The 24534-nt window shown below is 40.2% G+C and overlaps 1 protein-coding gene across 1 annotated transcript in view; it reads left to right on the top strand.

The window, feature by feature from the left end:
• The window catches only part of AMPH (amphiphysin), a 204369-nt gene that overhangs the window by 103667 nt on the left and 76168 nt on the right, over nucleotides 1–24534 (top strand). The window contains exons 3-5 of the mRNA XM_057731632.1: nucleotides 11327–11377; nucleotides 19065–19159; nucleotides 22111–22206. Of these exons, the coding sequence (XP_057587615.1) occupies nucleotides 11327–11377; nucleotides 19065–19159; nucleotides 22111–22206 (242 nt within the window). The remainder of the gene's footprint in view (nucleotides 1–11326; nucleotides 11378–19064; nucleotides 19160–22110; nucleotides 22207–24534) is intronic.

Below are 24534 nucleotides of genomic sequence, written 5' to 3' on the forward strand. Positions count from 1 at the left end.
GCATAATTGTCTACTAAGCATAGGGCACTGGAAACAGAATGATAAACAGTTCAGACAGAATAGTGGTCTAGTGGTCTTGTGGTCTAGTGTACAAAAGTCTTCTTTCTTTTGAAAAAAATAAAGTAGTAGAAAAAAAGACAGAATCTTGAGATAATGTTACTGTATTTCCATCATTAGGATGCATTTTGGTATCCTAGTTTCACCCTTAATTTTAGCATATAAGTATACTCTCACTCCAATTGGTATTCTTACAAAAAACCCCTAGTTAAGACTGTCAGTCTCCTTTGAAGCATTATTCTTATGGAAAAAGATGTGTTTTGCATATATAGTCTTGACTTAGAGTCCTTTTTTTGATAAGTACCACCCAATGATTGTCAATACAATTGAATTCTGTGGGAAGGAGCAGATAGAGGAAACCTTTAGGCGTCAGAAGAATGTATTGGCCCTTGCTTTCCAGTTTTCCTACACTTCTCTATAGTCTTCTGTTTACTCATTTCTGGCACACTCATTAAACCTCTCTTTTGCTCACTGCCTTTCAAGGAGAGAAATGAATCTACCTACTTCTTGTGAGCATTCAAGTGTTGTTGTCCATGGTGTCAGATGGGAGAAAGAAAACAAAAGTGTTCATTGGAGAACCTGTCTATCTTTTATCCTCTTTATTCTTATTTCTTTCATTCCATCTATAAGAATATCCTTTCATTTATGGCTTATATAAATCAAAAGCTTAACTAAAATTTGACCCAGTCAAACTACAGATGTTCCAGCACCACTGTTTGTGCCACTTCCTGCGGAGCCTGTTCCCCATTTAAGAAATCACTTCTAGAGAAAGCTCTTCATATTATTGCTGGGAAGGTTTCCTTTCATCTATCCTATTCTGTTACCTATCTTTAATTGTATTTTGCCTTCCTACATTAATTAACCATGCCAACTGGAGAAGGTTTAGTATTTCATTTCTCAGCATTCATTTAGAGACCAATTCCATATTATCTTCCACTTCTTGTGAAGTCAGCTTATTATCTAGTCTGAATGCTCCTCTGTAAATGATCCCCAGGTTGACTGCACTGTTCTGGGAATGTGATGCAGAGGATTAGGCATCTCTCGCATCCAAGCCTGGGGAGGCTGTCTAAAATGGTTGTGAACATCAGCACAGATGAGCTGCAGTTGATTTTCAGGTTTGCATCAGTATTATCGATTCCCTGCAGTTGCCTGCAATTCTCTCTCATAAGTCACCCTGTAAGCCCCTTGCTAACTTTGCACTGGAGGTACAATCTAAGTGATGGAGACGCGTTAGAAGGCATGCCTGATGGTGACTGACTGGAGCCGGACATATTTTTAAGGGCCTTTTTGGCCATCTCATACTAGAGCCACGTATGAGAATGTCCATCGACATGCTGTGTCAATTGGATGATAGACACAGTGAAAAGTTATAGCAGGGGTTCCCAAATAACCATTAGAATCACCTGGAGGCCTTTTAAAATTTTGATTCCTGGGTCCCATTCCAGATTTCTGAATCAGATCACTCATTTGACTTGTGTCTCTAAAGAACCATCCTAAGGTAGTAACAGCTTGGATGCAAGCCTGAGACTTCACTGATATGGTGAAGATAACGCACATATTCCCTTATACGTGGAATAATAATACACATTATTGCTTAATTGTATCTTCTTTCGACTGTGTTCCTAAACCTGGATAATTATAAGACTCTTCCATGAAGCTTAAAAAATTTACAAATTTCCAAGCCACACCTGACTGGCTTAGGCAAAAGCACTGATAAAGTATTTTTATCATTGAGACTTTCCGTAAGTAGGGCTTTAACGTTTATAAAGTGTTCTGTGTATTGTCTCACTTGATTTTCATAGCAACTCATCATTGTTATTCTGCTTTATGTACGAGAAAACTGAATATATGTCACAAAAGCTTTCATTTGTGGAATGGGCTTGATTATTCTGTTGGTCATTGATATTCATGCTTTCTTGTTTCCTTACAGTAATTTATCATGTCAGTTTGATTTTTTTCTCATACCCATTATTGAGTGGTTCTTATGCATCTGCATAAATTACTGCCATGGGCTCTAGGATCTTCTATTGCTGAAACACTTAAAGGTGCAAACAAACTTTCTGAAAAACATAATTGTGTGTTTGAGACTTAGAAATACAAATAAAAAACAAAGAAGCAGCCTCAGCTTCCAAGTGGCTTATTTGGGGGAGGTTTTGTATATTCCTCATGAAGGCATTCCTTTGTAACATGACACGTAACAGAACTTGATTCAGTCAAGCATTTATGAAACATCTGCTCTTTGCACAGTTTATCACTGAAGAAGTATCAGGTAGAAAAATAACTGTGCATCCAACATTTACTGAATGCATACTGTGTGCTTGGTTCTCTGCTGATGCTTCACATGGACTGTCTCCCTCGCGACCTTCGTGAGAGCCCTAGCAAGTGAGTACCATTATCACTTCCTTTTACCAATGATGAGTCCGAGGCCTAGAGAGGTTAAGTGGTTTGCCCAAGACTGCACAGTTAGAAGTGGCAGAGCTCAGATTTTAAAGGCAGGCCGTGGGTCCCAGAGCCCACCGACGTAACCCCTCTGCTGTGTGAAGCATGTGGCGTATACTCTGGAATCGTGAGCTTTTGAGAAGAACAAGTAAACAACCAGTGTCTTTATTTACAGATTAGAACTATGAGAGCGCAAAAAAAAAATGATACCTTTAGTTAAGTCATTCTCATTGGTCAACAGTTGATTTTTCTTAGACAGCCACATCCATCATTAGCTGGTGTCTGTGCCTTTACAACCTGAGGGCAAAGAGGTGGTAGAGGGCAGTGAGACATGTGGACCCTTGGGGTAGATGGTGGAGCCTAAATAGTTCAGACTGCCTGGGCTCCAGGACTGGCTTGCTGTCTGTTAGGTGTGTGACCTTTGGCCAAGTTTCTCAGCCTCTGTGCCTCAGTCTTCTCATTTGTAAAAATGCTCTGACCTCATAGAGTTATTGTGAGGACTGTGAGTTAATAGAGCTCTGACACTTAAGACTGTATCTGGAACAAAGGGAGCACTCAGTAAGTGTTTGACTTTGTCACTTGTTGCTATGTTAAAGGCTTGCTTTGAGGACCTTGTTATGGTCTGAATTATGTACCTCCTAAGTTTATACGTTAAGTCCTTACCCCTAGTACACTTTAGAATGTGACTGTATTTGAAGAAAGGGCCGTTAAAGAGGTAATGAAGGTCAATTGATGTATTGGTGGGTCCTCATCCAATAGGACTATTGTCTTTCTAAGAAAAGAGGAAGACACTGGGATGCACACATACAGAAGAAAGGCCACGTGAGGACACAGTGAGAAAGCAGCTGTTCATTTGCAAGGCAAGGAGAGAGGCCTCAGGGGATACCAAACCTGCCAACGCCTTGATCTTGGACTTGTAGCCTCCACCACTGTGAGGAAATACATTTCTGTTGTTTAAGACACCCAGTCTTTGGTATTTTGTTATGGCAGCCCTAACAAACCAACAAAGACATCATAAGTGACAGTTTTGGAAGCACTCTGGATGTTATTTTATGTCTGGGATAATGATAGACTAGGTACGTCATTTCTACTTATCAATGCATCTCTGTAACTTGATATAGCAGCTGTTTTTCTAATACTTTTAAGTCCTGTCCAATCTGGTCATGAAACAACATTGTAGATGGAGTGACATCCATCCCCATGGAAAGGGACGCTTAACAATAAGCCACAGGAAGAATCTTTGTTGAAGTGGGGCTCCTGTGGCATTTCCCTTAATTTCTGGGTCATCCCCACCCCCATGATATTCATTACTGTGCTCTAGGAATTAAGGCAAAAGTTGGAAAGATATTTATATAATGTCCCTGATGCACCTTATAAGTCAAGCCTCTTCAAAAACACACACATGCGCACGCATGCACACACACACACACACAAAATGAAAAACAATGGGATGGCTTTTCAAGGGTCACAAACTCAATTGCCTAAAGGCCATAGGTGTGTCTTCATGTCACATCCAGCTTGCCGGCTGCGATGAGTTTGATCTGAGGCAGTTCTGTCCCCTTGCACACAGAATGGGTTAGCTTTTCCAAAAGATCAGAATAAATATCTGTATAAACTTTAATTAGTTGGCTTAAGGGAAATATATGGGACAACAGTACATATAATTATTAGCTAGCTTTCTAATTTTGTTTTGTTGAAAGGCAGAAGGTATTTGATTTGGTTTGCAGATCATAGGTATGCTTGGAGTTGCTGACAAGGATAGTTGGAAATTGGGCCATGAATCCTGGATAAAACTGTGGAAGCTGAGATGTTTTCTTTGATGTCTGTCTCTCTTCCGGGTACCACCCCCTACCACCATCAGCCCAGAAATGTGATTTCAAAATACACTCCAGTCTCCTCTCTATTGTATATCTTTTGCGTGAAGATATGCCAAAAGAAATTTTTAAAAATAAAGAAATTGTTTCATGAAATCAGTGCTAAGTTCTTAATGAGAGCTCCTGTTACTACAAAGAGCTCAAAGTAAGGAAGCAAAAAATGCACGTTCCCGAGACCCTACTGCTTTCAAGCCTCTCATCTTCCAACTGAACAGTACCTGAGCTTGTCAGAGGAAGAGCTCTGTTTCTTAGTAAACCAAGAGTGTCTGGAGCATTGAGCAGCCTAACATTGTCTTTGATCATAAGTGGATTCAGACGTTGTGCCTTATTAGTCATCTGTTCATCAAGTTACTGATTATGACTCCATTAAATCTCATCTCCTTGATAATCTAATTTTCTTCTCAGCTTCAAAAATGATCACAAAATGTAGTCACATGGCTTTCAAGATTGAGTTAACCTGTCTGAACTCTGAGAAATTGAGCCAATTTTAATTTTGATGTGTTACTTAGCCTTTTCAAGAGAAGAATGTCAGTAAAGGCCAAAAATAATAATGTAACTCTGGAAACTTCTATAGATTCATGATCACAGGCAAACTGACAGGACTTACCTTTGTAAAATCACAATTTTTGAAGTTATATCTCTTCAGATCCAACTTCCATATATCTGTTAGTACTGTTGGCCTTCTATCTCCACTCCTTTTAAGACGTCAACTCACAGTTTCTTAGTTAAAGAGGATACTTAATAAAAAATGTTCTGTCTTGTGGGTATTATTGCTTTTTTTTAATATATTTTTTGAAAACAAAAGTTACCTATAAATAGAAATCAGTATTACATTTACCATATTTTAACAAGTCAATCCAACAAGCCACTGCTTGTTTAATAGATATGAAATACTTATTGTCTTAAGGTGTTTGGCCAGACCTGCATAACCTTGCAGATAAAATGCACTGGGTGTGGTTCTGCAAGTGCAGTCATGGCCACAGTGGTATATGCCCCTGACCACTGTGGCCACGTTATGCAGTGGTAGTATGGGGCATGGTGCCCCTGAATTTGCAGTGGTTGCTGCCTTGAGTTTAGTTTCTTAGAAATTATTAATTCATTCTGTGCCTTGTATCTAAAGTTCAAATTAATGCCTCAAGTATGGTTTCTTTCTTTTGGGCAGAAGTAACTGGGTCAAAGGTGAGCTAACAAAAGTTTACCTCTGTATTGGCTCCTGAAGTGCTAGGCGTAAGTATTTACTAATATTAGTACTTTTCAGTGCTTCAGAATTTAATATACCTAACCAATAAATGACTCAGTCTTCAAATGTTATTCATCATAGCTTGATGCAGCTCTGTTTTCAAGCCCAATGCCCAGAGACAGTTTGCCATAGCTCTAGAAGTCTGAGACACTCTTCTTGTGTGTCAGAGTCTGTGGTAGCTCTTCTTACCAGAAACCTGGCTCACCTTGCAGGAAATCTGTCTGTAACTCTTCTTCGCACTTACCAGAGTGCAGTAGGAAACTTTGATGTGGTAGCATGTATACTTTAGCTAGTCCTTTGACACCATATAGATTAAATCTTTAAATGATGTGTCTGGGAGCTGTCCAGGGTGCTGAGGAGAGACTTAAGCCGTGAGAATTTCCCAGGAGCCTGGCCCATCTGGGGAACCGACCCACTTCTCTGCCCCATCCTTCCCCAAGACACAGAAATAAATAATTAAGGAGTTGGTTTTACTGAGGACCAATATGATGTCAAACAATTTGGCAACTTTTAATTAGGTATGGAATATGATTTCTTCATATTGGTTAACCAAGATATCTGAAACCTTCCACGGTGGTGTGCCTGCTTCACTTTCTCCAGCTATTTAATTCGATTTTAAACTTCAGTCAGTCCTTAGGGGCAGACATCACGAGAGGTGCCCACAGGACTAGGGGAAGAAACCAACAGCTTCAGGAGACCACGCAGCAAGGGAATCAAGGATTTTTTGACTAGAGACAGTGAGTCTCAGACCTTTGTAAGGTTTTAAAACCATGAAGACTTTTTGCTTGCCTATTAATTTTTGATGTCTTTATGCTGAAACTCAAAATGACCCTGGCTTATTTTCCAGGACAGCCAGGAAACAGGGGACTGGGGAGACGTCTTCCTTCTCCCCAGCCATGTGAGGGCGTCACACCCAAGGGAGGGAGTGTGTGGGAGTTGCTTTAATGAGGAAGAAGAAGCAAGCCACTTGCTCGGGCTATGTGGGGAGAAAGTGAGGCCTGGGGGACCTTCTGGGCTTGCGAGGCAGCTGCTCCTGACACTGATAAATGATTCAACTGAAAAAATAAAGAGCCTCTGACTAACCCCAGAGCCATGTTATTATACTATCTGCCAGGGCAAGGAATATTGTGGGTGGCGACGCCTTCTTGGATCTTTTCCAAAGAGGAGTACTAGTAGGCATTGCAGACAACTTGATTATAATAGACTCACTTGCCCATAAGCCCTGAGGAGAGTGTGACCACGAGTTAGAATAATAACTTTATCTTCTCCTGTAGGGAATGACATTAAGAAATAGAAGGGAAAATTCTCAAGGTTGTGGAATTTTGAATCTCTTTTCTATATATACATGTGCACAGTACACAATTCAAGGCTGAATTACTGAAATGGTAATTTTCAGAGGAATTTGAAACAAACTTTAGATTCTCATTTAAAACTTGTGATTTACATAGAATAATGATATTAAGTAAATTTTATTATGCAATAGGTTTTGTGCAGGAGAACTACTTTGTGGCATATTATAGATGAAAATTTTCTCTCCAGAGTCTTTACCTTTTTGATTCAGGCAGAATTTTGTATGAAATTCAATATGGTTATTACCAAATGCTTTATGAACCTCAATACTCATGGGGAAAATTAAGAATTTTAATAATTGGAAAAGAATAAAGTTATTTACGTTAGCCTCTAGTTTATCTGGTTAAATTGAACTCATGAATTTAAGCCATTATTATATAATTTGAACTTTGTTCCACACCTATAATATCTAAAAATTTCTTCTGGGACTCTTATTTTATTTTAAAAAATATTTACTGTTACCCTTGGGCTAGATGAATGCAGTGTATAGATTGGAAGTTGAATATTTCATTCTCTTTCTTGAACTGAAAGAAAAGGCAATGACTTAATTGTGGGCTTAATTTGACATGCTTTATTCCATACATATTTGGGGAAAGAATGCCCTTCTGCACTACTCTTTTGCTGTTTCCAGGTACTCTGAGAGATTGTGGTGATTCAAAACCATCGGTTTACTGTGGTTGGCTTTGTATTACTTCCTGAGGGGAAAGCATCCTTCTGGGTGAGATGTGAGCCCTGCCTTAGCTATGTGCTTCTTGTTCTTTTCCAGGGAAGGAACAGGAACAGCAGTAGAGCAGAACCCTAAAGCAGATATCTGAAAGCAGGAGACATCTGTGAAGTTCTGTTTCATCTCTGTGCAGTTTTCTATTCTACATCATAACAGGTGGCTTAGTGGTGGTAAAATAATGGTTTCTCCATTTGTTCCCCTCCAACCTCAGTAAATCGATGTTCCAAAGAGGTCTTTTAGGCTTATTTTGTGGCTGTCAGTGCTAGACAAATCATTAAGTACCCCTAAGGTCTACACTTACCTGTTTTGAAAAATGTGGCCGTAAGGAGTTCAAACCCTTCTGATTGCCCCTTTTAGGGTGTAGGCTTTAGATCAGTCTGGGTCTAGATCCGTCTGGGTACATCACATGTCTGATTTCACGTCTGCCATCTGTTGGGACAAATGATTGCAGCCTCACTGTCCCCCCTCAGTACCATTCTACCTCTTTCAGTTACCTGACCACCATCCAGGCTCCTATTTGCTAAATCGTCTACTTTGTCCTTCATCTTTTCAATTTGACTTCTTTTCTGAAATGTTTCTGTAAATGCTCTTTAATGCTCTTCTGCTCACTAACTCCACTGGCTTTTTTGTAGTTGTTGTTAGATTTCAGGCTACGCCATGTTTTTGCATTTCCACTCTCGATGGTGAACCACTGGGTCAGGCTGTTTAGGGTAGGTCATGCTGTGGTAGCAGTACCTTGGTGGGTTTTAAGAACGTTTGTTTCTCGCTCATGAAAATGTGCCTGGTAGCTATGCTTCATCTTCCCTTCACTCTGAGGTCCAAGCTGGAGAAGCAACCCCTTTCTGGAACATTATGGGGCTCATGGTAGAGGGATCAGAAATGGTAGGAGTGTGTAATGGCTCTTACATCTTCTGCTCAGAAGTAGCACATGGCTCTTCCACTCACATTTCACTAGCCAAGTCGCACAACCAAGCTTCATGTTGATGGGACAGGAATTATAATCTTGCCCCTAAACAGATCTGGTAGGGAGATGCAATGTAGACGTGACAATAATAAAATCTCCCAAAACAGTATCTTTTCAGCTTTTTATATACTCAGAATCTTACACAGTACCTGTCACAAAATAGATAATCAGTAGGAGAAAGAATGGCTTCTTTCTTCCCCACGTTCTTTTCCTGTTTGTGTTGGGAACCTTGGCCTGATTCTGCCTGCTTCTTTGATCCTTCTGACTTTCCACCTTTACTCAAGTGTTCATCATTAGCGTTCTTCTTCATCCTCCTCGTCCTTTGTCGACAGTTTTATACTATACTTTGATGTTTTGGAAATCCACTATGGTTAGTTTTCTTTAACCTAGCTTGTAGCCGTTTGCTTTCACACTCTATTTTTGAATGGCTCAGCAAGACAAAGGAGACCTAGAGTTTTGATTTTATGCATGCTGAGCCACGAGAGAGGGAGTCAATTGTTTAGAACTTTGACGAGTTCTGTTTTGCCATTCTGAATAGAACCATTCCGGTTGAAGTTCACATGTGCCAACAAATGAATTAACCCTAAGCTTTCATCTGGTAAGACCTGGTTTTACACAGTTGCAAAAATAGCTTGAGCTAAGACAGGTAAAGAAAACCTCACCTGAGCTTTACATAGATTTTATAGAAGTAATGTCCCTATACCTGCACTATAACGTATAGGAAAATAGTCTCTTCCAGAATTCATTTTGGAGTCCAACACTTCTTTTCAAAGTTTATTTGTATTTTTAAAAAATATTTATTTATTTATTTAATTTGGCCATGCTGGGTCTTAGTGGCAGCATATGGGATCTTAATTGTGGCACGTAGGCTCTGTAGTTGTGGCATGTGACTCTTAGTTGTGGCATGTGAATTCTTTAGTTGCAGCATGTGGGATCTTGTTCCCTGACCAGGGATGGAACCCATGCCCTCTGCATTGGGAGTGCAGAGCCTTAGCCACTGGACCACCAGGGAAGTCCCCAGAGTTTGTTTGTATTAATCACTACCTATTTTTAAATGTGCTGGACATTTTGTCTTTGCTTTGTACCCCCAGACACTTTGGATGGTGGTTGCAGAGTTAAGTGTAATCTGCTCTGCGATGCAGTTTTTCATATAGGTATTTTAGTTCCTCTACTAGATTATAATTTACTGAAGAAAGTAGTTTTTTTCCCTTCATCCCCTCTCCCTTTTTGGTAAATACTGACAAATGCTTGTTGAATTGAATATGACTATTATAGGTGCCATATTAGTGGGTATATTCTTAACTATCAAGTTAGAGTTATAAAATAGTTGCTATAGTATTAATTTTCAAGGTGGAGTCATTCTGTATGCTAGCTCTCTGCACTGTTGTTAAATGATTATGCAATTAAAATGCATATATTTTTAATGTGTTTGGTTGCAGTATCATAGGCAACAGTATAGGTGCTCAGCTGTGTGCCTCTAACACCGACCTTTTCTGAGCCCACTAGACTGACTTGCAGTTGCCAGCGTCAGAGCTCTTTGCCTGAGGGCTTTCTGTAGTTCCTGGAGACCTGTCTGTTGTTCCAGTGTGGACATGATGGGGAAGTAATGTCCCCCAGGAGCAGCCCTCAGCCAATGACTGGCAGGAGTTGATGAGTAAATGCCCGAGCTCCCCTGCCCCTCAGTTAGGATGTCTATAGGGTGTTTGGCTCTGTCTCTCAGATTCCCCAGTGGGATTAAGGCAGGGATGCCCGCTGCAGAAACTTGCCTGCTAGCCAACCCAGCACCCTGGGTTGGCTCTCTTTCCTTTCCTGCCTCACTTCTCCACACTACCATCAACATTTCCAAGAGTAACTCAAGACTAAAGTCTAATCCTAGTCTCAGAGTCTTAGAGTTTTGAAGTACAATCCAAACCAAAACAAGTATTCATAGGCCTATGTTTACCTTTTAACGATTTCTCTATTTTGGTGACGTCCAATAGAAATACAATGCAAACCACATTCATACTTAAAAATTTTCTAGTGGCCGTTTTAAAAAGTGAAAAGATGCTGTACACCTGAAACTAACACAATATTATAAATCAACTATACTTCAATTTGAAAAAAATGAAAAGAAATGAAATGTCTTAACATAGTTTAGCTCCATATATCCAAAATAACACATTAATATGCAATCAGTGTAGAATATATTAAATATATATATATAATGTTTTTTGGTAGTAAATCTCTGTAATCCAGTGGGTATTTTATACTTACAGTACATTTCCATTCCTGCCACATTTCCATACATAGCCACATTGCAAGCACTCAACAACCACATGGGGCTAGTAGCTACCATATTAAACAGTAAACAGTGGTGATCAGTTTCCTACCTTTGTAACCTATGTGTCAAAGTTTAGAGACTTACTAGCTCTTGAATATATAGAAGGCTGTATGGTGGATCGCAGTTTCTATTCTTAATGAAGTCTTATTTGCTTTCTCCTTTTCTCTTAAGCTGAATAAAATTTCTGTAAATATATACAGTGATTGGCATCTTGTTTAGTCTGTGTCCACGTATTTATGCTTTTTCAAGAATGAGCTTCTGGCAAAAATAACTCTATAGGCTTATTGCTTTGTACATGTTTGCAGGCAAAATATAGACAAGATGCTTAGCATTTCTGTGTTTGTGTATTTTCAGGCAGAGGGTACCAGACTTCAGCGAGAACTCCGAGGATATTTAGCAGCTATCAAAGGTAATATGTAAGAGTTGTTTACTGCATGTTACCAAGCACGGGTTGTTCTTGGAATTCAAGAGTGACAGGATCGAGTGTTAATTATAAAGCCATTTGGCATTCTGGCAGGATGGGTACTCGAGCACAGGTGTTCCATTCCACCCACTCCCCAATTCCCATTGAAATGATAATCAGAATATACAAGGAAAAAAATATGTCTGCCCTTATGCTGGAAACTAGGAATAAGTGCCTCCCACATCCTACAGCTTTCTAGGAAGAGTTGTTAGATAGAGTGAGCTTGAGACCTTGTTTAAGAAAAGCTACAGCTGGTTTCATCCCAGGGGAGAGTATGTCCCAAGAGTTGGATGCACACAAACTTACACATAAGCTCTCTAGCTGGAGGGGGCGAGAAATGACAGCAGGGTTAGCAGGCAGCATGGCCCTGGACTGCCTGTGACTTGGGAATGGCTGCATCTGCAGCCCTGCCACTGTAGGGGGGCAGAGAGGTTCTGGCATTGGTTTCTAGTCTCGCATATTCAAGGCAAAGAAATGAGGCTGGTGGCGGAGGGCGGAGAGAGCGATCGGGGTGTGTGCTCCATCTCTGCATGCTGTCCGCTGTCCAGCCCCTGCACTGAGTCAGATCCAAGTGCACCCACAGATGAGATGGATGATAAGGCAGATTTTGAGATTAGTGGGAGAGAGAATGGATCATCTGACAATGAGTCTTGGATAAACTGGGCAAACACTCAGATAAAAGTGAGATTCCCAGCCTCACTCTTTATTCCCTCCTTCTCAATTCCAAATATAGTGAAGATTTAAATACATATACAAAGAGATGCTCTCAGTAAGAGCTCAGTAAGTAAACTAAATGAAGATCAGTTGATCAAAAGAAAAAATGAGTAGAACATATGAAGAGAAAATTAACTGAAGAAGATCTGTAGATGGGTAATAAATGTGAAAAATGCTTATCCTGAGTAATCAAAGAATATTAAATAAAATCAAAGTGGAGAAGCTGTCATTTTTCTTCCAAATATTCAAAGACATTAAAATTAAAAAACAAAGCAGGGACTTCTCTGGTGGTGCTGTGGTTAAATATATGCCCACCAGTGCAGGGGACACAGGTTTGATCCCTGGTCTGGGAAGATCCCACAGGCCATGGAGCACCTAAGCCCATGTGCCACAACTACTGAGTCTGCCCTCTAGGGCCCAAGAGTCACAACTACTGAGCCCGAGTGCCACAACTACTGAAGCCCGCGTGCCTAGAGCCCATGCTCCACAAGAGAAGTCACTGCAATGAGAAGCCAGTGCACCAAAATGAAGAGTAGCCCCCACTCTCTACAACTAGAGAAAGCCCACACACAGCAATGAAGACCCAACACAGCCAATAAATAAATGAGTAAATAAATAAGTAAATAATAAAAAACCAAACTAAACCATGATACCTAGCATTGGCAGAGCTGTGGGAAATGGACCCCTTTTATATACTGCTAAGACAGCTTTCCTGGGGAGTGATTTGGCAAAGGCCTTTAAATGTGTATTTTTTTTTTGGCATGCCTTTTGATACAGCAGGTTCATTTCCAAGAATTTATTCTTAACAGTTTCAATGTGGATGTATGAAATTGATTACAAAGGTATGGCTACATAATGAAATAATGAAAATCTTAATGAAAAATTAGTCATAATAATAAAAATTAGTGAAAGTACTATTTTTAATGTATTTAAACTTTTATACGAGCAATATAATTTCAGTTCTCATGACAATCCTGTGAGGCAGGTACTTTTATTATCTTCAGTTTATAGGTAAGAAAAGCCAGGCACAGAGGGGTTTAATAGCTTGTCTAGGGTTATGGGCTTATTACACAACAGGGCTATGATACATAGTCTGGTATGTGTGTTTCCTGAGGCCTTGCTGTTTCCTTGTATTGCCTTTGAACTTTATGGCCGTGGCCATCAGTATTGCATTAGTTTTATAAATTAGAATTCATCTACACAATGGAGTAATGACAACTTACCTCTATTGCTTTTTTTAAAAATTTTTATTTATTTATTTATTTATTTATTTGCTGCGTTGTGTCTTCATTGCTGCACAGGCTTTCTCCAGTTGTGGCGAGTGGGGGCTACTCTTCGTTGTGGTGCGCGGGTTTCTCTTTGTGGTGGCTTCTCTTGTTGCAGAGTACAGGCTCTAGGCGTGCAGGCTTCAGTAGTTGTGGCACATGGGCTCAATAGTGGCTTGCAGGCTCAGTAGTTGTGCCGCACAGGCTTCGTTTGCTCTGCGGCATATGAGATCTTCCCAGCCCAGGGATGGAACCCGTGTCCCCTGCATTGGGAGGTGGATTCTTAACCACTGCGCCACCTGGGAAGCCCTCTGTTGCTTTTTAATGAGCACTAACTATGTGCTAGGCTGTGTACTAAGCATTTTAGGCATGTTACCTCTTTGTTACCATCCAACACAGACTAAATGACATTAGCCTTATTTTGCCTTTGCAAAGAAGTAAGCTTCAGAGAATTTAACTTCCACAATTCAGAGAGCATGTAATTAACTGCTCCACAAAAAATTAACCTCAAGTATTTATAACAGTTTGGTCAGAAAATGGAAAGCACTCGAGGTATTTCTTTCTTTATTGATTTAGGATTTGAACACAAGAAGTAATATTTTAAGCACAGGATTTTCTCTTTGTTAGCTGATTTTAAAAAAGTGGATATGTCTATTGAATGAACACGTGAATTAGATCTCTTTTCCAAGTTTGTATATTTCGGTCTATTTTATTGCCCTGGTATGGAGAATGCTGTTTAAAAAGACTGGCTTAATTCTTTTCCTTAATGTGGTCTAGAAGGAGAATCCACTGAGTGAATAGTTAGCTCCAGAGAAACGTTGGGTGGAGCATCAAAGCAACTCTTCCATCAGACTGTGCCCTGCATCCCACTTCTTGTGGCCACATCTCCATAGGAAGGAGAGAGGACCTTCTATCAGCTTTCCCCCACGCACTTTGCAGGTGGAGTGAGGTTAGCAGATGATACTCCATGAGAGAGATCACTGTTTGAATGACTTCGGCCGAGGCTGGTTGGAATGAATTTTTAAACAGGTTACTACAGAGTTTATCAGGGCCCTTGATATGCTAGTATAATCTAATCTCCTGTAGGCCTGTGGAGTAGGCAGCATTTCACACTGTTGGACTGTGGAATGCTTTTCTCTTCTCAAAGTCTTTTTTTTTTTTTTAATTTTATTATTTATTTATTTATTTTATTTTTGGCTGCATTGGATCTTCGTTGCTGCACACAGGTTTTTTCTCTAGTTGTGGCACGCGGGGGCTGCTCTTTGTTGCAGTGGATGGGCTTCTCTTGCTGCAGAACACAGGCTCTAGGCACGAGGGCTTCAGTAGTTGCAGCTTGTGGGCTTCAGTAGCTGTGGCACACGGGCTTAGTTGCTCCGCAGCATGTGGGATCTTCCCGGCCCAGGGATGGAACCCGTGTCCCCTGAATTGGCAGGCGGATTCTTAACCACTGCGCCACCAGGGAAGCCCCTCTTCTCAAAGTCTTAACAAAGAATTTCTTGGGGCAAATTCTGAGTTTTGGGAGCACACTTAAAGGTAAAGATTATGCATTAAGTAGATTGTAATTTGCATTTTCAGAGTGCTTTCGTGGCCCATTTTTCTGGTTTTCACAAAAAGAACTCTAGCTAGCTAATGGTACAGTCTAATACAGGCAGCATTACAGAGGAATGAGATCTCACCCAAGAGAGTGATAGGCCCTGGGTCTGATCCCAGAGGCAACTGTGGGAAAATCACCAAGCCTGTCAACTGCCTCATCTGTAGAGTGCTCCAGATGTTCCTCGTCTGTAAAGCACTCCAGTTGCTCTCTGAAGTCCCCCAGATCTCTCCCACTGGTTTCTATGAAATTGGATTCAGTGAGCTCTACTCTTCATCTTATTATCACTAAATCTCTGGGTGGCATTCACCCCTGTAGGTCTTTATCATTTCTGCTGATTGCTTGGGCTTTGCAGGAGATCTTACACTCTCATTCATTTTAGCAGCAAACATTGCATTGAGCCTCATTTATGGGCCTGACACTGTTTTAGGAGTTGGAGATGCAGAGATGAACAAGACGTAGTGTCTGCTCTCCTAAAACTTGCAGTAGAGAAAGCTGAATAAACAAGAAGGCCAGATATGCATAGTAATATGTGGTTTAAGAGAAGTGTGCATTCTGGGCTATCGCAACAGAGAGACTCCCTCCCCTCGCCCCCAACCTTAGCTGAGGAGACCAGGTCAGGAATGGTCCTTCCAAGGAACTTACATTTGAATGGACCCAAGAAGGGGGCATACGTGGTCAGCAGGTGATAAGATATGCCAGAGAAAGGGGTTGATGTTGGAAGGGCTTTCCAGGAAGAAGCCGCATTGGGTTTTATTCTGTCAGTGGAGAAGGGCGTCCTTACATTATTGTGGGTGAGGGAATGAGTCACATGATCAGATTAGCATTTTAGAAATAATGGTTGTGATTGTGTGGAATCCAGGCTAGAGGAAAGAAAACTGCTAGGAGATTTCTTAGAAGTCTAGGCTAATAGTTTCATAATGATTATTGCCAACATTTATTGAGCACGTGTGTGCCAGGCATGGACATAAGCTTTTTATGGCCTCATTTCATGTAATTGTCACTACAACATATGGCATGTATTATAATTTATTAATAATGTACACTTTGGAAAACTGAGGTCTAGGGTGGTCCAAATTTTGATGAGAGGAAAGTGGTTCCTATCCAGTAGTAAAATAATCACTCTTCTATATGTGATGTTTGAGTCTTATTTACACTTCTGGAAACCACTAATCTTGTAAGAAAATGTTGGATATTAGATGTTATTAAAAGCCACGTAGCATTTATTCTTCTTTAATGGTGCCAAATTACTTTGAAGGGAACTTGGCTTTTGGCTTTTTTTTTTCTCGTATTCTCTGCCAGCAGAGTGAATTCTAAATCCTTAAAATCTCTGCCCATCTTTATGCCTTTAAGAGCAGGCTTGTGTCTTGTTCACCTGTGTATCCATCAGAGTACTTCCTATAGGGTGTTCTAGAAACAACTTTTTTTTTGTCAAAATAGACTCTTTCCAAATTATCCACATCACTACTTATCCACCCAGCAATTAGTAGTTATTTTTGGCTGCTAATAGAAATATTTACTGCAGCATTGAGCTTTTTGCCTCAATGAGTAAGGGCTTACATAATTTTATTTTAAACTTAAATTCACAGTTTCATTTTGTACCACAAATGTTTTTATCCTACAATGCCATCATGCTTCTTTCTTCCCCTTAAGATATTAAGAACCTACCTACACAGCTGTTTTTAATTTCCATCTGACTTAAAGATTTAAAAGAAAACTTCAAAAGCCTTTTGGCATCTGAATTATAGAATTCTAACTAGTGATTCACTTTTGGTGTGAATTTGAGGCGTACATTTCTTAGTATTGACGTGCTTAGGGAGGGATAAACATGGATACCTGAGATAAATGTTCCTGCCGTGTCAGCAGTGACCACACGTACCATCATGAGAGAGATTCTTTCTTGTTTGGATTCAAAATGCTAGGGGACAGATGCAGGCTTTTGTATTGGTTTTTGCCTGTCTACACCTACAAGATTCTGTTTCATCAGAGTTCCCAGAGAATTGAGTGATCACTGCTCTTTCCTACCTTAGCCTGCCGGGCTTCGTCTTGTGGTTGCCAAGTCATTTCAGTGGGTGTGGGTTGTACCCCTCAATGTAAAGGGCATCCTTTGACATGTTCAGGGATGCACTCTTCATGGAGAGAGGGTCACAGGCTTTCACACTTCATGTGGCCCCAAAACACATGCCATACCTTTTGTGTGCAAAGACCAAATACGTATCTGCATCTTATCCAGGGAAGGAAAGGGGGATGGTCTATGCCTAGAGAGTGAAGTATTGTATTAAGAAATACCAAATTAGATGTTGGCTCTTTTTTTGGGGGTGGGACTAGTATTTTATTTTATTTAAATTTTTTTTATTGAAATATAGTTGATTTACAATGATGTGTTAGTTTCAGGTGTACAGCAAAGTGATTCAGCCATATATATATATATATATATATATGTATACATATATATAAAGATTCTTTTCCACTATAGATATACAAGACATTGAGTATAGTTCTCTGTGCTATACAGTAGGTCCTTGTTGGTTATTTCTTTTATATATAGTAGTGTGTATATTTTAATCCCAAACTCCTAATTTATCCCTCTCCTACTGCTTTTCCCCTTTGGTAACCATATATTTTTTTTCTATGTCTATAAGTCTATTTCTGTTTTGTAAATAAATTCATTTGTATAATTTTGTGTATAAGCAATACCATATGATATTTGTCTTTCTCTGTCTTACTTCACATAGTGTGATCATCTCTAAGTCCATCTGTGTTGCTGCAAGTGGCATTATTTCATTCTTTTTTGTGGCTGAGTAATGTTCCATTGTGTGACTCTTTGAGGATATACTTTGATCATTTCAGACATCTTTTTATTTTTAATTTTATTTTCTGGAGCAGGGAAAGGTTTATCTCAAGGACCAAGCAAAGAGAATGGGCAGCTTGTGCTCAAAAACCTCAAACTCCTCAGCCATCTTCTTTTATTTTGTCCTCTTCTCATTGTTAAACCCAGAACTCTCTTAAATTCAACAAGTGTGTGGGTGAGTCTAGAGTTTTGCAGCTTTCAGTTTAACAAGAAACTTTCCCTCTTTGATTCACTGGCATTAAGTTTATAAGATGTGTCTTTTATTTTTGATGACGGCACTCTGGTTTTTCTCTCCTCTCCTTCTATCCAGCCCCCTTTCACATCCCCTAGTGACAAAGACCAAGACACCAACTCGGTCAGGTCTCGCCTTCCAGCTGTGAGGGAGAGTCTGGTGCCAAAGAGGCACTTCTCCAAGTCACCAGCCAAAGACTCCGCCTTGTTCTGGCCCCAGCCCTTAGCTGTCTCCAGGGCCATCTAAGCTTTATCCTTGGATTTGAAGGAGGGGCAGAGGGAGTCTGGAAAAGACTTTGTGATATTTTATATCACCATGTTGCACTGGGAAACTTGATATCTTTCCCATTGTGAATAACCGTATTTTTGCAACATACCAAATTGTACCTGTAATGAAAATTATGACCCGTAGACTTAAGAACTCTAAGCTTCCTGAGAGTTCTGGCTTAAAACTACATGTATAGCTTTTAGTAATATTGGAAAAAGAACAATTTCCTTTCTCTTTTGAAAAATTTTAGACCACTTAAAGCCCTTTCCACTGATGCCCTAAAATCCTATAGATTTGGCATCTGCTTCCTCCCAAAATGCTTTATTTGCAATATTTAAAGACATTTGGTATTAATTTTTTTATCACTGTCATTTTATAGACGAGTATTCTAGATGTCCCATACACTTATGGTTTCATGCCATTTAACAAGTGACAATACACATAATAGGACACATTATTATTGTTTTTAGACTAGAACACCTTGTTGATTTTTTCAACACCCAGTAGGTATCATTATCATAAAAATACTAGAATATGCACACTGTAATCAGAATCAAGACTACAGATGTAAATAGCAATCATGCCTGCCTAGGTTTTCCTTAAACAATTAGCAAGTATTCAAGATTTTTCCTCTCCCTTAGAAAAGTAGGGAAAGGAGGAAGAGACTCCTCACCCACTTCTCTCTAACAGGAATTGTTTTTCTCCACTTCTAGGCATGCAAGAGGCTTCCATGAAGCTCACCGAGTCGCTGCATGAAGTCTATGAGCCTGACTGGTATGGGCGCGAAGACGTGAAAATGGTTGGCGAGGTAAGAGCCGGTCACAGCGCACGGAAGGCCTGGGGTGGCTTCCATGAGGCTCCCACCGTGTCCTGCTCTCTCAACCAATCCCCTGAACCCCTCTCACCACTTCATGGCCCAATCGTGATGGGGCATCATGTACCCAGAAGGCACTGTGCAAATTCCACCATCCAGATCAACCCAAACTCGTAGTGAGGAGTGAACATGATGATAAAGCCACTTGGGTAGAAGGCTCTGGGTTAAAGATTGCTTTCTTCAACATAAGAATAGCACTTTTCTGTCCCTTGCTATACTTCTTAGCCCATTTCAGGAGGAGAACTGGCCCATGGCCTGATTTTAAGTACTGCCCCTCCTTCCCCATCCCTTCTTGAAAGCAGGCACAGGAGCTGGGAAGAGCATCTCTTTCATTTTACCACCAGATGGTCCATTTACTGGTCTGCAGGGCCAAGGACAGGTGCAGTCAGTCTGCTAATAGGAATTTAACTAATGAAAGGCTTTGGCTCTAGACAGGTCTTATCACCTGAAATGCACCATGTAGCCCAGGGCCGTCTGGCTCTGGGAAGTGAGAAAGTGGTTATTGTGGCTTTGAAGAAGGCAGAATGGGGTGTGACATTGGATGAGTTCCTTAATCTTCTTAGGCTTTAGTTTCCTCATTGGCAAAGTGAGAATAATGATTGTACCTCCCAATAACACACTTAAAGTGTGTGTGTGTTCACATCCTCGACCTAGTGCACAGTGCATGTGATTATTATACCGACCTTAGGAGCCCGCAGTCAGGGGTTTTCTCATTCCAAGTTCTTTCTTAAAACAAGGAGCGGTTGTTCATCATGCCCACTTCACGAGAGCTTGTTGCTTCTCATGAGACACAGAAGACTTAAGAGATGTGACCGCCACAGCTCGGGGGAAGGTCTGGTACATGACACGCTGATTGTCTATGCAGCCTTCGGAAAGACGGGTTAACAGTGCAGCCCTGGGCTGCAGCTTGAAAATTCCGACATCCCCACATTGATCACAAATCATAATTTTGTTATGGCTGTAATAGCAACAGATCGATTTATGCAGAAAGCTCTTGTTACCTCTGTTACCTCTTTTGAAAACTTTCGGGATGTGAATTGGGCAAAACCAGCCTCCACACACCGTTTTCCAATGCAGTTTTGAGTAATTACATCTTCTCACATTTCTTAAATATAAAGATCCTGTCTTTCAACAGCCTGTTGTTAAAGGCTTAACTCATTTTGTAAATTTCTGGTTAGAGGTGTGTAATTAACAATTCATCGTGAAAAGAATTTTTAAGGGAATGATAGAAATTTGTGTGAATGGCTTTTCAGAACATCGCGTTACAGTTCTGTGTATGACAAATGCCACTGTTGACCTTGATTCCTAAGGAACAGCTGCTATCCTACCTTGGTCCTTGCAGCTGCCAAGATTTTTGGAATCTTCAGTTGTCGATGCACATATGGGCTCTTTTGAGGGTGAAGCACTCAATACTGCATGTTCTGAGGGTCTGCTCAGATCAGGGGATAAGCCTTTTTGTACAGTGGATTTAAATTTTTTTGTTTACATAAAATTCTTGAACAAGGATCTATAACAATTAGAATCCAATTTTAACGTGTGAAAAAGAAACAGAAGTAAATCAACCATCAAAAAGTGATTTTCAACAAGATAGAAACTTCTCTCCCATAAGGGACTTTGGAGGTTGGCAGCCCAGGTGTAGTATGGGGGACCCACGAGCATCAGGAGCCTGTCTTTGCACCTCTGCTGCCACCTCCACGTTCACGATGACTCTCTGAGCTCTGGGTATCCGCTTTAATTTCTGTTGTCCAGTCAGCAAGAAGGAGGAAGCCTGGAGGACAAGCCTCCTTTTAGGGACACTTCCTGAAAGTCCATCCCACTGACAGAACTTAGTCTCGTGGCTACACTTGGCTGCAGTGGAGACAGAGGCTGGGAAGTATGGTCTGTATCCTAGGTGGCCGCATGCCTGGCTAAAACTGGAGGTTCTGTTGCTAAGAAGAAAGAAAGGGTAGACATTGTTAGGACACCCTGAATGTAACGGGAGGAATGTAGACTGATGTTCTTGCACACCTGCCATGTGCCTGGGATTCTGTGAAGCACTTTATGCTGTCAACTCACGCAATCGGGGAAATTAAAACTCAGGGACGTTCAGTTTTCCAAAGTCACACAGCTGGGACGTGAACTCTGTTCTGGTGAGGCAGCCTGGTGTCATAGACAGATCATGGGCTTCAAATTCAAGGGTTGAAACCAGAGTCTGTCATTTACCAGCTGCACGACCTTAGCCAAGTTATGTAACATCTCTGGGCTTCAGCATCCTCTTCTGCATGGTGACAGCAATAAGCCTTTGCTCATAAGGATATTGTGAGAATTAGATCATACACACACACATACACACGCACACACACAGAAACACATACAGCTTTTAACCCAATGCCTTGCTAGTAATAGCGGTAAAATTAATAATATCCAATAGTCATCTTGTTTATCATAATTGATACTCCACAAATGGTAGGAGTGTGACTCCGCAGTATGACTACATTTTCTGCTCTCCCTGTGGAGGCTTCGGCAATGGTTTGTTGTTTGTCTGGAATGGTTCCTAATTTCATGGATTGCTTCAGAAGCAAGCTGTCTCTGTGGATTTCTTCACAGACTCTTAGCCCCAAAGTCCATGTATAGGGATCCAGGGGCCTTTTGAAGCTTCCACATGCTTTATTAATTTAGAATCAGAGATACATTTTTTAATGAGCTGAGTCCTTAGGTAACCTATATTGTAAATTAGAACCGGTAGCCAAATTACTGTATTTTTAAATAATCCACATTTTGTTCTAGCGTTTGCTATCTAGGGATGTATTACTTATCTAACTTTATAGTTTCAGGTTCTTTAGAAGTTGGTGAAAGATATCAAATTAAAATAATTCTGCAGTTATCTATTTCTCTTTTTCTTTCAGAAATGTGATGTGCTGTGGGAGGACTTCCATCAAAAACTAGTGGACGGGTCCTTGCTGACGCTGGACACCTATCTGGGCCAATTTCCTGACATAAAGGTACTTTGTCTATAAAGGGAAGAATTGAATGGTCCCATGTACTTACTGAAACGTGGGCAAGAGATAAGTGAAATTAAAAGTTCTCAAACTGACATCAGAGATAGTTGGTAACTTTTCATTTATTTAAGCGTGAGATTTTTATTCTGTTCTAATCAGTTTGAAATGAAATACAGTTAACAGAAATCATATTTTCCCCTTTAATTAACAGCTTCAGACTTTATTTCTCTACAGAAGTCTTTTTAATCCTCTGTGTGTCTATCTATCATCTATCTATCTATCTGTCTATCATCTATCTATCTATCTATCTATCTATCTATCTATCTATCTATCTATCATCTATCTGTCTATCTATCTATCTATCTATCTATCATCTATCTATCTAAGTCGTAAATCAGAGATCCCAAAGAATTCCAGTCTTCTTTATGTTTGCACTTATTATATGGCAATTGACAAGAATTTCCATTAAAACAAAAAAGGTAATGAGGAAAGGAGAAACTTCATTGCACATGTGAGAGCAAGATCTGATCTTTACTGTTTATTTTGTGTATGTTCATAGCATACCTGCATGTTTTTTCTCTCCTTGAAATTTTCAGGTTCATAATGAATTCTTAAGATGTAATCTGTTTCAAATACATTTGCATCTGGATCTAAAAATATCTTGGCTTAAAATATTTGTCTTATTTGACACTTGGATTTATTGAAAGGGAAATACACAAACGAAGGACAGAATATCACAGATTTAGAATTGACCCTTGAGGGAAAGATGGTTTTTAAACCATCAGGGTTGCATATAGCAAATGGTAACATTCATAGATCTGCTCTGCAGTTATTTTCCCAGCTCAAAGAGGACTGTCAGGTAAGACAGCCACGTGCTGCCCTTCCTATACAGTGAGGAGGCCATGAACCAGCATCCACGGGCATTTGCAGTATCTTACTAAGTGACCTTTGATGTGAGGTTCTGTTTTTACCTGGCCTTCTTTATAGCCGTTGCCAAACACAGGGAAACTATCTGCAGTAATGTGCACCGCCCTTGGCCGTGAAACATACTGAAGCTTCTTGGCCAAAACTGCATTCCTGTGAATGACAGGAGTTTCCTTGGTCCCACACAGAATGCCTAACGCTAGTTGGCCAACACCTGAAGTGTGTTGTGGGACACCAGAGGCACCAGACAAGAACCCAAGTGGATCAGACTAGACACATTAGCTTTGTTGGCAAAATGTCCCAGAGAATAAATCCAAGTGGTGGGTTCTCAGTGATGCTATCATAAGAGGCAGCAGAATGCCTTACTGAGTCATTGTATAGCTACATCCTAATTTGGAAAGGTATTAAGTCAGTTTTTAAAATTTTCTGAGAAATTAAACAACTTTTTAAAAAATTAAACTTCTCTTTACAGGCAGTGTGTTTTGAGATATCTTCAGAGAATTTGATAGGCATTGACATTATGTCTTGGAATTTGCACCATTTGTGGAGCAAACAGTCTCAGAATTATTATCACACTTTAAAAAAATATTTATTTATTTATTTGGCTGCTCTGGGCTTTAGTTGCAGCACATGGGATCTTCATTGTGGCATGAGGGATCTTTAGTTGCAGCATGCAGACTCTTATTTGCATCATGTGGGATCTAGTTCCCTGACCAGGGATTGAACCTGGGGCCCCTGCACTGGGAGCATGGAGTCAGCCACTGGACCACCAGGGAACTCCCCACACCTTAGAATATTGTTTATTGCATGGTAATTCAGTCTCCATAAAAATCAATTCCTAATAAATCAGAAGACAGTAAAAGAAAACTTTGTCTTCCTACTTGAAAATTTTAAAGAACCTCTCAACTTGTCTAAATTATTCGTATAATATTTGATAGTGTGACTTAAGCAGATAAGGCTGTGATTGAATAAAGAACACATTTGAAAAGTTGTTGAGTTTCAGGAATAAAAACAGTATCATCAAAAAGTGTGAAGGATCTGTTTGTTATGGTACTGCCAGCAACAGTTATTTGGAAATTGGTCATTCTTTTCTAGGAGCGTAGAATTTCAGAAGACAAATGCACGCAGAAGTACCTGCATTGAAACATAGAGAGATTAAAAAATAAACTCATGGTGGATTATGTTGGTTAGTCTTTTCAGTTTATTGAAACACTCAGCAGAACTTCCACTTAAGCAGTTCTTTTCCTGTGGTCCGTGGTCGAGGTCACCCACCAAGATGATCCTCATGTTACCGAAACATCTTTACACGAGAGATTTGGAATCCTGTTATCTTGCTGGATGTCCTGAAGATAAATGAAATATATATCATGGTTTTACCTGCATCATGGAAAGAGCTTACATAATATC

This window comes from Hippopotamus amphibius, chromosome 4 (genome assembly GCF_030028045.1).
Source record: "Hippopotamus amphibius kiboko isolate mHipAmp2 chromosome 4, mHipAmp2.hap2, whole genome shotgun sequence".
Classification (NCBI taxonomy): Eukaryota; Metazoa; Chordata; class Mammalia; order Artiodactyla; family Hippopotamidae; genus Hippopotamus; species Hippopotamus amphibius.